This window comes from Phascolarctos cinereus, unplaced genomic scaffold (genome assembly GCF_003287225.1).
Source record: "Phascolarctos cinereus isolate Bilbo 61053 unplaced genomic scaffold, phaCin_HiC Scaffold_4;HRSCAF=312, whole genome shotgun sequence".
Taxonomy (NCBI): domain Eukaryota; kingdom Metazoa; phylum Chordata; class Mammalia; order Diprotodontia; family Phascolarctidae; genus Phascolarctos; species Phascolarctos cinereus.
In genome coordinates this window covers 143703759-143717088 of record NW_027555847.1, presented here as the reverse complement: position 1 = coordinate 143717088, position 13330 = coordinate 143703759, and the positions used below count along the sequence as shown (strand labels likewise).

Below are 13330 nucleotides of genomic sequence, written 5' to 3'. Positions count from 1 at the left end.
GCACAATGGTATCCCATTAAATTCATATACTACAACTTGTTCAGTCATTCCCTAATTGATGCATATCTAGGGGCACATATTAACTCAAAAAAACCTACATATTAGCATTTTTTATATTCTATTGTATTTGTGTTTAATGTTTCTCAATTGCATTTTAATCTGGTTTGGTGATACTCTGGAGTTTTTCTGTCATGATGCTCTAATATGTTGGGCACCTCTGGCCTAAATGAAACAAAGGGCACAGGCTCTAACCTAGAACCTGTTATAAATAAGGCTTCTATTCTCATTCTGACACGGCATAGGTTCTCATTTCTAAAGTAGAACTCCATTGGACAGCTAGGTGGCACAGTGGATAGAGCAACGGCCCTGAAGTCAGGAGTACCTGAGTTCAAATCCAGCCTCAGATCAAACACTTGACACTTACTAGCTGTGTGACCCTGGGCAAGTCACTTAACCCCAATTTCCAAAAATAAATAAATAAAGTAGGAATCCTCTAAATCTCCATTTGGTGACCTCCAATGATAAGGAACTCACTCCTAAGGCAGTTCATTACTCTTTGGGACAGCTCTAATTTTTTCAATTAAATTTTATATTTTTCAGTTAATGAAAATTCACCTTTTCTCCCTTTCGCCTTCCCCTTGCCCCCACTGAAAGAGAGAGAAAAACAAAACTGTAGTAACAAATATGCTTAGTTAAGCAAAATAAACTTATATATTGGTCATGTCAAATATACGTGTGCATATGTGTATACTATGTATTCTCACTTTACCTAAAAATGAGCATTATGCAAATTTGACTTTATGTGGAAAATTCTAAAGCATAATATTGTTTGTTATCATCAGATACACGAGGGAAAAAAGAGGGCCACTGTCTAAACATCTCTCAATAGCATCATTAAAAAGAGTTATACAACCAACCACCAGTGAATAAAAGCTGGTACAGTGAGTGGGGACAATACCACTGCTAGGTCTGTTTCCAAAGATGATGAGAGAAAAATGAAAAGAACCTATATGTTCTAAAATGTTTATGGCAGCTCTCTTTGTGGTGGCAAAGAACTGGAAATTGCTGGGATGCCCATCAGTTGGGGAATGGCTGAACAAGTTGCAGTATATGATTGTGGTGGAATACCACTGTGCTCTAAGAAATGATGAATTCACTGATCTTAGACATGGAAAGACTTGCATGAAATAATAAAGAGCAAAATGAGCAGAATCAGGAGAACATACTTCACACCTATACTGTACAGTACTGTGCATTCTTTATCATTAACTTTACCTTTCATTTTATAATTCTGTTTATTATCAAGGAGCAGTATTTAATATGTCTACATTTTATGACTTGTGTAAAGGTTTTATTTTATGTACGCCTTTGTTATAGAGGCTACGTGAAGCAGGTAGATGGGGGCAAATTTGCATTATGTAAAAACATAGAGGCATATAGAATGATCCACCTATGTAAAGCAAGAACTCTGTGTATGTGTGTGTATGTGTGTGTGTGTGCATCCTCAGTCCATAAATCCATCAGCTGTCTGTCTAGAGAAGTGTAGTGTGTCTCATCTTGAGTGTTCTAGAATCATGGTTAGTTATTCTGTTGATTAGGGACAAAAATCCCATAGTCTGCAACAAATTTCTTTATTAAGGGAGCCATTCACTTGTTGTGTATACCTGAGTAAGCAGAATTCAAAGATTACAAGTAGTTTACGTACTTTTTCAAACCTTGACACACATAATCCTTACATAATAATTTGATGTTCTTCCTTCTTATGGCAGAGATTTTGTATGCATTCTTTGTTCTCATTTCTCTGTTTAATTCATAGGATTTTAGATTTGGAGCTGAAAGTGACATTAGAGGCCATGTAGCTCAACACTTTATGTGATTTGCACAGGGTCACACAGCTAATGAGTATTAAAGGCAGGATTTGGTGGGGGAAGGTAATTTCTTTTACATATAATACCTCACACTCTTGCTCTAGAGATTAAGAAAAAAAAATTTTTTTTCATTTGGTACCTATTAACCCAGGGCTTCTGTTCTCCAAGTCCAACCCTCTACCCATTGTACCAGCAGCTCTGTTTTACATTTAAGATGCAGATTGCTTCATTTAATTCCTGCCTATTCCAAATAGAGTTGTAAGAGGTTAATAAAGACTCATCTAAAGCATTAACAGGGGCAGCTAGGTGGACCAGTTGATAGAGCACCAGCCATGCAGTCAAGAGGAACTGAATTCAAATGCAGCCTCAGAAACTTGACACTTAATAGCTGTGTGACTTTAGACAAATCACTTAACCACGATTGCCTCACTAACCAAAAAAAAGGCATTAACAGTCTGGAACGGGGTAGGGAACCTATGGCCTTGAGGGCAGATGTGGCCTTCTGGGTCCTCAAGTGTGGCTCTTTGACTGAATCCAAACTTCACAGAACAAATTGAAGTTTGAATTCAGGGGCCACACTTGAGGACCTAGAGGACCTCACGTGGCCTCAAGGCCACAGGTTCCCCTCCTGGTCTAGGATGTGGATTACAGTTCTGTTTGACTTATAAAAGGTTCCTGATACATAAACAAATGTTGTGATACTCTTAAATTGTGCGGCCTGGATTACTTGTTGAGATGGAGGAGGCTAGAACAATGATTAACAGTAGAGTAGCTGGGCCTGAATTTTCTTATAGTCATCCAAAATATTGTTTTGAGAAACCTAGTCTTGCAGTATATGCAGAAGAGACAACTGGTAAAATTTTGAATGACTGTCCAGTAAGTTAACTGGTCTGTAATTTGGAAATCATGAAGGTGTATTAATAGGCTCTAAGGCTCACTTTCCCAAATTCTACATATATTGAGAGGTCATGTCCCTAGGGCATGGCTAGCTACATCTCCTGTCAGGATTCTAGGGGTAACCCTGAGGGACCAGGGACCAGTTTATGAGCCCTTGTCTAGTATGTTTCCCCCATTGTCAAACAACCCATTAACATGTCCCCAATAACAATAGACCAGTTGATCTGTCCTCAATATCAGTTATATTTTATAAAGGGGCAGCTAGATGGCAGTGGATAAAGTATGGGGCCTGGAGTCAGGAAGACTCATCTTTCTGAGTTCAAATCTGGCGTCAGACATGTCTATCAGTGTGACCCTGGGCAAGTCACTTAACTATTTGCCTCAGTTTCCTCATCTGTAAAATGGGCTGGAGAAGGAAGTGGCAAACTGCTCTAGGATCTTTGCCAAGAAAACTCCAAATGTGGTCACAAAGAGTAGGATATGACTGAAAAACAACTGAACGATGTATTTTATGAAAGGATAAGAAATGAAGGCAAGGGCAGAAGTACAATCATTGCTGCCCCAACCTACTACAAACAGAAGCTGTTTCCTCAGCCTAAGTCAAATTTTCTAATCAGAACTAATTAATGCTTCTCCCTGCTGCTGTCTCTGGATAGCTCCTTGTGCTTCCCTGGTCACTTTTGTTCTCTGTCCCCACTAAGGGGGATGAAAACTGTCAAAGAAGATACAGGCATTTGCCTTTTATGACTTGGAGGTTTCATGATTGCTCAAATTTTCTAGCAATTTTGCCTCCTGGGTTGATTGTGACTACCTCGTCTGGGCTAAGATATAGCCTAGCATTTCAATTTATTATAAAATAACATTCATGATTTCCTGGCTCAATCCATGTGAGCAGGAAGGGAACTCAAAAGGAAATTATCCAAGGACACTGATCGATTATAATCTAGAACTTAAGAGAATGGAATTAAATGAAGGATGATCTGGATAAGTCTTCTCAGAAAACACATCCAGATCAACAGAGGCTTCGTATCTATACTTTCTTCGAAGACATTCAAAAAGTACTGAACACAGGAAGCACTAAATAGCACCACCAAACAGGAAATCAACTGCTATTTAATTAAAGTAATTGGTAACTGGTGTGGCAATAATTTCAGCTGTCTATATGCAGTTAGACTTTTCACCAGTTAGAACAATGTCAAACCAGAAACAAAGATATAGATAGCTGTTGCATGCAGGACAACAGTATCAACCTGGCGCATCAGAGTTAGACCCCAAAAAATGGAAATAAAAGGAGACATAATTTCCTGAGGAATCAGTCACCACAATAAACAGCCTGAAAGAACCCAGGAAGTGCATCAGCCAGCAAATGTTTGATCCCCTTATGAAGGAGGGGAGAGAGATTTTAGCTAATCAATTAACCAGTCAACATGTTTTTTTGATACATACCAGCAACACAGTTTAAAATAAGAATTTGCTTATAAAACGCTACAGAGAGGATGTCAGAAATTATGAGCAGTATTACCTTATAAAAAGGTGGTGGAAGCAATCACAAGTCTGTAGACAGCTTTGTGTGAGGCCAATTTAAGTCACAGCATGTCAAGAGCACTCATAGATAAAGCTAGTAAGAGAACAAATAGATGTAAAGTGGAGCAAATTTGTCAGTATTTCCATAGTTATCTATTTTTATCACCAGTGCCAATGAAACTACCTCATTTGATCTCTTGATACCTCAGCCTTGAAGAATAGATAGAAATAGCACAAAATACAATGAAATCAAGGAAAGAAGCCAGACTAGACCAAGGACACACTAAAGAAAACTAGATAGGAGATAAAACAATCTAAAAAGCATGGAAAGAGAATTTTGCCAAATACCACAAGAATGGGGGGAAAACAGAGAAAATATTAATATTTTATTAATTATGTATAATTACTTTTATAATAATAATAATAATTTTAATGTTCCCCCAAAAGGTGGTATCATTAACTATCAACTCTTATTCCTATCTTCCATCTTTATAAAATCTTTTTGAGAATTATCTAAACACACAACTAATGGAAATATGAGAAGTAGGCTTTTGCAAACAATTTTATGCAGTAGACTACCTCATTTTTAAATATTTTGTTAAAAGATTAACATCAAACATCAATACAACCAGCCAAACTTGCTTTGTAACTAATTACATTTGACTTAATTCATTCCAGTACAGAAAATATCATAATAAATTTTCAGTTTCATCCTCATCAGGATTTTTTTGATTATTCATTCTCATTAACTTTTCATCTTATGTGATTTTAGTTAGTGCATATCCCACTCTTTTGGTTCTTTGTTTTCACTTTGTATTATTTCATGTAGATTTTTCCAGTTTTCTTTGTGATCCTCATACATGTCAGTACTTAACTGCATTATTTTCCATCATATTAATGAACCATGACTTATAGGTCACATGATAAGATTATTTTTTTAAAATCCTATTATGTCCTGCCAGATTGCTCACCCAAAAACATTTTACAAGTTTGAAATTCTAGTAGTAATGGATGATTATACCTGTTCCTCCACAACCTCACCAGCCCTGAATTTTGGTACTTTAATTATCCGTGTCCATTTCATAGATATGTGGTGGCAACTTTAAAGGTGTTTTAATTTGCATCTCTTTGATTATTGGTAAATTTGGGTATTTTTTCAAATAACTGTTAATTTCTATTTCATCCTTTGAAAATTATTCATATCCTTTGACCACTTACTCATTATGGGCTGAGAATTACCACTGTGACTTTTTAATGATAACTTGCATATTTAAAATGACAATTTTTTAATTGATCATATGTGTCATAAATTTTTCCAATCTATTATTTCTTTAAATTATCTGGTGGTAGTTTTTTTCACATGAAGCAGTTTTAGTGGCAGCTAAGTGATCTGGTATTGGACTTTCAGTCAGGAAGAACTGTGTGAGTTTAAATGCTGCCTCAAAAATTTACTAGATGTATGACCCTCAAAAAGTCATTTAACTTCTCTCAGCCTCGGTTTCTTCATCTGTATAATGAGTAGAATAATAGCCCCTACCTCTCAAGGTTATTATAAATATCAGATGAAATGGTATGTATGAAGCACTTAGCAAACTTTAAAGTACTAAGTAAATGTTAGCCATTATTATTTATTTCACGCCATCATGCACATCTGTCTTGTACTGAATAATCCCTTCTGTTTGTGAATTTAAAAAATTATCCTTCCTCTACAACTGAGATAAATAATTTATTATATAAATGTTATTTATACTATTATATCATTATGTTAATATTACATTATACAACTGTTTTCTTCAAAAGTCCATATCCTTTACAATCACACAATTGACTGAAAGGTAAAGAAACTATGCTTGTGAACGTATTTTTTTGTTGTTGTTGATCATACCTGAAAAGGGCATTTGATTTGATAGAGCAAAATATAATTTTAAAGATTCCTCTCCATTATGGAGGCCATCATGGATAAGTTAAAATCATATAAGATCCCTTGATAAATGTAACCACGTAGCTGTTGTGAGACATAAAACAAAACCATATACGCTCACCAAAAGGGTTCACCATCGTAATGAGGCTTTCATGTACAAAGTCCAGATGGAAGTAGGATTCACTTTGGAGTTGAGGTTCTTAATCTGTCATCTATAGATTTAGTTTACTTAAAATATTTTGATAGCTATATTTCATTACAATTTATTTCCTCTATAACTTTCATAATTTATTTTATGTTTTCAAAACACTGATTCTGAGAAAGAGTCCATAGACTTCACAAGACTTCCAAAGGGGTCCATGATGGGAAAAAAAAAAAAAGGTTAAGAACTCCTGCAATAGAGGGTGTTGTAGGATCATAGGATTGTAGATTTAGAGATGAAAGGGACCTTAGAGGTCAATAGCCCAAACTCTTCATTTTGCAGATGAGGAAACTGAGGCCCATAAAGATGAAGTGATTTGTCCAAGGTCACACAGGCAATGAGTCCTACAGGTGCTTTTACGATAACATTGTGTTAATTGCGGCAAGGCCCAGAGCATTAATGGGCCTCTTCAATGTTATCCATGATTTCTAAAAAGAGTTCAACCAAAAAGTCCATTCAGGAAAAATTAAATGGATGAAAAGGACTTTTGTCCACACCATGACATGTGGTTGTAAAGCCAGTCCATTGAGTTAGTTCATCAGTTTGGGTCGGGCATTGTACATAGACAAAGGATTGTATCCAGAACTGAATGGGAAGAGGAGAGCAGCTTAGATTACGTTTAGGAAACTGAAGTCCCTTTCATGTTCCCAAGTTATTCCACAGCACAAAAACTTATGTTTTTAACACAAATGTTGTTCTAGTCTAGTGATGCTGTATAGTTACAAATCTTGGAACACCATAAGTCTGAAGAATTGAAGTTTCAGGTCAAGTTAACTCAAATTTATCAAGTACCTATTATGTGCCAGTCATTGTCCCAAGCTCTAGAGATAGAAAGAAAAGAAAAAAACAAAAACAAAACCAGCCCCTTGTTCTCAAGAGACTCATTCTAATGAGGAAGACAACATACAAACAATTATGTGCAACCAAGATATAGACAGAATCTATTGGGAACCATCTCAGAAGGAAGGCACAAAGATTAAGAGGGAGTGGGAAAATCTTCTTGCTTTTAGAAGGTGGAACTTTAGTTGAGGTTTGAAAGAAGCCAGGAAGCAGAGGTGACCCAAAGACACATCAGCTGCCACATGGTTCCAAGAATGACCTGTACTTTAAGTAAGGTATAGAATATTATTGAGTCAATGTATGACCACAAAAAGGTGGACCAATCATAGAGAACAAAGAATAATAATTAGTCATCCTGGGTGCTGCAGCAGTACCCATGGAATGTTAAAAGAACTAGAGGAAGGATATTGGGTAGATCCAGTCAAGGATTTGTGGAAGAATGTGGACAAGAATTAAAAGCTGTGAGTTGGCTGCCATCTTCTCCCAGTGGAGGGAATACCCACACTAACGAAATCATCGATTCTCTGAAGTATTGAATACTAAAGTATAGCTCTGTGTGTGTGTGTGTGTACACATAAAAGTCTTAGTGAAGCTTTAAACTTCACTAGCCTAAAGCTCAAATGACTCATTCAGTGCTGCTGAGAATTGTTTCCCATTGGGATGTTTCATTATTGCCCCGCATGCCTGAAATTGATGATCACTGAGCATCCTTGAGTGTAGGGGAGCTTACTGCAGTTAGCTGTGACACACTGATTATTCCTCCAGTCCTTTGGTTTCTAATAATTGGATCTGCCTAACAGTAAAACGGCTTGTTTCATGTGACTCTCCCTTAGATGACCACGTCAGGTGTTCCATTGGGAGAATTCTTTTTCAGATCTGGGTTGGCCTGTATGGCCTCTGAGGACCCTTACAAATCTGGTAGTCTATGATTCTATGAACTGTTGTTTGATCTTCTTTCCCCACCCATGCTCAGGAATGATGCTTCTTAAATCTTAGATTCCTGGTGTTTAAAGCAGGTGGACAGTACCTTGGTGGTCACTTAATCCAGCTCTCATTTTTACAGAGAAGGTAACTGGGGCCTAGAAAGAGGAAGTGAACTATCCAAGGTCAGCAGCCCAGTTAGTCATAGAGGCAAGATTTGAATCCATCTCTCCTGATTTGAGGTCCGGTGTTCTTTTAACTATATCCCATTGCCCTCTTTACAGATGCTTAACACTAGGATTTTGAGTTAGGGGAATAACTAATGCTTGAAAAATGCTACAGAGATTTATGGTGTGATTATAAATAGGAGTAAGGATTAATTTGTGAAATAGGGAACTTGTAGGTAAGGAAACTCTCTCCACCAAAGCAGGTATGCACCTTCTCTGCAACTCATAAAGTAATGTCTATGAGGTCAAAACTGTCTTCATAATAATACCAAGATGTTTTAATTTCCAGTATGGTAAATATTGATAGATATAGCCCGTATAAACAAAAGCTCTTTAGTGAGTCTTCAGTAATTTTTAAAGGCTTAAAGAGGGCCTGAGATCAGAAAGTGTGAGAACCACCTTAGTTTCTTAGACCACTGAGAGTTTATAACTTGCCCAGGGTATACAAGCAGTATGTTTCCAAGGGAAGTCTTAAGCCTAGTTCTCAAATTGAGGCCACTTTCCTATTCACTACAGCATAACCACCAGAATAGTATAGCATAGTACAGTATAGTAGAAGGGCTGTTAACCCCCATTTTGTCCCATAAAATGAGGCATTTACAATAACAAAAGATTTACTTTACCCTAACACAGCAAGGATATGCAACAAGAATACAATGGCACCTAACTTCTCTGGAAGCAACACCCCTCTATGGAACTGTATCTGGTAGCAGGACAGGGTAAAATGACTCTCACAGTCTTCCCAAATCCACCAAGCCAGAGGGGCCCCAATTCCTAGTAAATGGGATCTTTTCTGACATTAGGTAACCAAGACACTGCATCAAGGGTGGTACAGGCCATTCAAGTCCCAGGGACAACTTTGTTACCTTTTTCTTATTGTAGGAAAATAGGGAAATTCTAGTCCAGGGGTGGGGAACCTGTGGCCTGGAGGCCACATGTGGCCTTCTGGGTGCTTGGGTATGGCCTTTTGACTGAATCCTCACTTCACAGAACAAATCCATTTATTAAGGGGATTTGTTCTGTAAAGTTTGGATTCAGTCAAAGGGCCACACTAGAGGACCTAGAGGGCCACACCTGCCCTAGTCTATCACATAGAGCACAGTATAGCTATTAAGGATTATAACTCTTAATAGAATTTATGGTTGATAAAGGAAAAAAAAGAGAGGGAGATCCTTAAGTAAAAGTGTTCACGTTATATACTACATGATAACTTCTTTTGTCATAAGAAAGCAATTATGTAAAATGCTCACTCAGTGAAGTTTTCTTACAGGAGACAGTGGAAGTATTTTTGAAACATCCCTCTGTGAAGGATGATTCAGACCTTGAGGGAAGGACATCCTTTATGTGGGCAGCGGGAAAAGGCAGTGACGATGTCCTTCGGACAATGCTGAGCTTAAAATTGGACATTGATATCAACATGACAGACAAATATGGAGGTACAGGTAAGAACTTATGGATTGGATGAGAAAAGAAAATAATGAAGAAGTGTAATACCTTTGGACCGAGTGAACATGCCATAATTGTCATTTTCCAGGGAAGTTTACCTGGCCCCTAGCTTCTAAATATATACCTGCCTTCTTTGTAGGTCCCCTGAGTAAGGTACCTATCAAAAGGCAACGAGGTGGCACAGTGGATAGAGCACTGGGTTGGGAATTGGGAAGATTCATCTTCCTGAACTTAAACCTGATCACAGACACTAGCTGTGTGACCCCGGGCAAGTCACTTAACTTTGTTTGCCTCGGTTCCTCATCTGCAAAATGAACTGGAGAAGGAAATGGCAAATCACTCCAGTATCCTTGCCAAGAAAACCCCAAATGGCATCATGAAGAGTAGAAAACGATTTAAAAACAACTGAATAACAACAAATCTGTCAAAACATTCTCTGTCGTCATGGCCGCATGCTAGCTAGCTGTTAGGGTCCCTTAATACCTGAACCAAGCACATCCAGGAGAATAGGGGGTGGATCAGAAGGTGTTGCAAAGGACACAGTTAGTACTGGCCCTTCTCTGTGCCCAAGACTTAAGGTAACTCACTGCATAGTACAAGAATTCCCCTGGAAAAAACACAAATGTACACATATACACATATGCATAATAAGTATCACCCAAGATCACCAAATCCTCACAATTGTCAAAAAAAAAACGTCTCCCCTGGCTCTCTCCTTCTTTCTTCAAAAACCTGTAGGTCTACAAATCAATCAATAAGCATTTATTAAATGCCAACTATGTGCTAAATACTGGGATATGAACATAAAAATATTAAACCACCCCTACCCTTAAGAAGCTTATTTAATAAGCCAGCCAAGAAGACCAGTCAAAAGTTTGTGACTCTGTCCCAGATTTTATATGCTGTTCATAGCTTCAGAGCAGACTTTAAAGGGAAATTTTAAAATAACACTTGAAACAATTCCCACACAGGTATAAAGCATTGTTGTGGAAAGAGAATTGAACTCGGAGTCAAATGATGGGGGTTCTAACCCTACCTCTAACCGTGATTAAAAGTCTGACCTTAGGGAAGTTATTTCCCATCTCTGGGATTCATTTTCCTCATCTGCAAAATGGGGACTAGATGATCTTCACAGTCCCTTCCAGATCTAGTCTTTTGTTCTTCAAGATATTTTTGGCAAATATTTGTGTTGAAGTGGAATTATTTTTAAACATATATTTATAAAGCATAAACTAATTGATACAATTAAGATATTAATTATTCATTAATATTAATTAAATATATAATTAATATAATTGATACCCTTTGCCTTTCGGTCAAAATCCTTTCCTGCCCCACTTTTAAATTGACCCCATCCATTATGACAGAGGAAAACAAGTAAGGGAATAATTTAAAAGAGAGACCGAGGCAGCCACAGTTGGTAGTAGATTGACAGTCAGCCTAGGCCCTGAAATTGAAATCCTGCCACCTATCTCTATTAGGTTTGTGACCCTAAGCAATTCACTTAACCAGTCAGTGCCTGAAAGCAATTCTCCAAGACTAAAAGACTTTCTAAGAAGATACTGATACGTATTGGTAGAAGGAGTTCTATTCATTAATAAAATTGCAAGACCTATCCAGAGACAGGAGACAAGACAGAGACAAAAAATAAACCAAATAATTAAGCAAAAACATCATGCAGAAACTTTGCATGACAAAACGTCTAAAATACTTTGCCATTGCAGTCCTCTACCTCTCTCTTGTGAGGACAAGGTATATTTTGTTATTTTTTCTCTTTGTACCTTTGTTGGTTTTCATTTTTGGTTTTTTTAGGCAGTTAGGGTTAAGTGACTTGCCCAGGGTCACACAGCTAAGAAGTGTCAAATACTTGAGGCTGTATTTGAACTTAGGTCCTCCTAACTTCAGGGCTGATGCTCTGTCCACTGCACCACCTAGCTGCCCCTCGTTTGTTGGTTTTTGACCAGTACTTGGGGTTTAACTCCCATTTGGTGACCAGTTTCACTTACATTGTTGTCAGTATTGCATGTACTGTTCTCTTGGTTTGACTTACTTAACGTTGCATCAGGTCACACATATCTTCCCCAAGTTTCACTAAGTTCCTCATATTTATTATTTCTTATTGCACAATAATATTCCATCGTAGTCATATACTGTAGTTGTTGGTGTGGTGGGGTTTTTTTTAGCTATTCTCCAATCGATGGGCTTCTATTTGGTTTACAATTCTTTGCTACCACAAAGACTAATAGATATGAATTTTTTTTAAACATTGGACCTTTGTTTCTGTCTTTGACATCTTTGAGATATGTTTAAAACTTTTTTCCCCTTACAATTTTCTATTTGGGGTTATGTGTAATTCCAGCTCCTAAAGAAATTGTGTTTCTAAAGGATAATGGGAGAAGAAAAGATAATGAACAATAACTGAGAAGAAGTGATTGTTTCAAATAAACAAAACCACATAGACAAGAATAGTGAAGGATAAAAAAGGAAAAAGAATAGGAAGTGACTTCTTAGATGATACTTATGAATAAAAAGATGAGAAGAGGTAGTAACTAAGATGATAATAAGGAAACCATGAAGATCAATTGAATTTGGGAATTAGGATAAAAAATACATGCATACACACACACATACATATATATAATGTGTATATATATGTGTATGTATATATATGTGTGTATGTGTGTGTATACATATATATATATATATATTTAGATCAATGAGAAAGCAAGGCTGCCTCTCATGATTTCATCAGTAACTTTCTCACTTCTTTTTTAGCTTTACATGCAGCTGCCCTGTCCGGCCACGTCAGCACTGTGAAGCTATTATTGGACCATCATGCTCAGGTGGATGCCACAGACGTCATGAAGCACACTCCTCTATTCCGAGCCTGTGAAATGGGGCACAAGGAAGTGATTCAGACACTTATAAAAGGTTAGTTAGCTATGTGAGCTGGATGAACTAATTTTTGTTTTATCTCTTTACTACCACCACCCCCCAGAACCTAACACAGTGACTTGCACATAGTAGGCACTTTATAAATATTTGTTGAATCACACTGGGGGTGAAGAAATCGATAGCATAAGACAGGAGTTCCTGAATGCATGGTTTGAAACAAAACATTCCAAAATAATTAACATTTCTAAACAACCTGAAGATCTGTAAACTACTTACCTCCAACCACCCTGTGAGTTAGGTAGACTGGGACCAAAAGATAAGAGACCTGGGTTCTAGTCCTCCTTCCACCACTAGTTAGGATTATGGCCTCAATTTCTTCATCTATGAAATAGGACAAAACCTGCCCTTCCTACTGCACATGATTGCTAGGAAGATCAAATAAGATCTTTGTGACATGTGAAAACACCCTGAAATGGTTTTTTAATTTATATATGCATATATATGTGTGTATATATATATATATATATATATATAAAATGTATGTGTATATGTGTATATTTACTCACATATATAAGTACATATATTAATA

General features: G+C 37.2%; 1 protein-coding gene across 4 annotated transcripts in view; it reads left to right on the top strand.

Moving 5' to 3' along the window:
- INVS (inversin) overlaps positions 1 to 13330 on the top strand; it is a 229991-nt gene that overhangs the window by 160724 nt on the left and 55937 nt on the right. For all 4 annotated transcript variants that reach the window (XM_020995530.2, XM_020995531.2, XM_020995533.2 and 1 more), the window contains 2 exons: positions 9671 to 9842; positions 12622 to 12777. In XM_020995530.2, coding sequence (XP_020851189.1) covers positions 9671 to 9842; positions 12622 to 12777 — 328 coding nt within the window. The remainder of the gene's footprint in view (positions 1 to 9670; positions 9843 to 12621; positions 12778 to 13330) is intronic.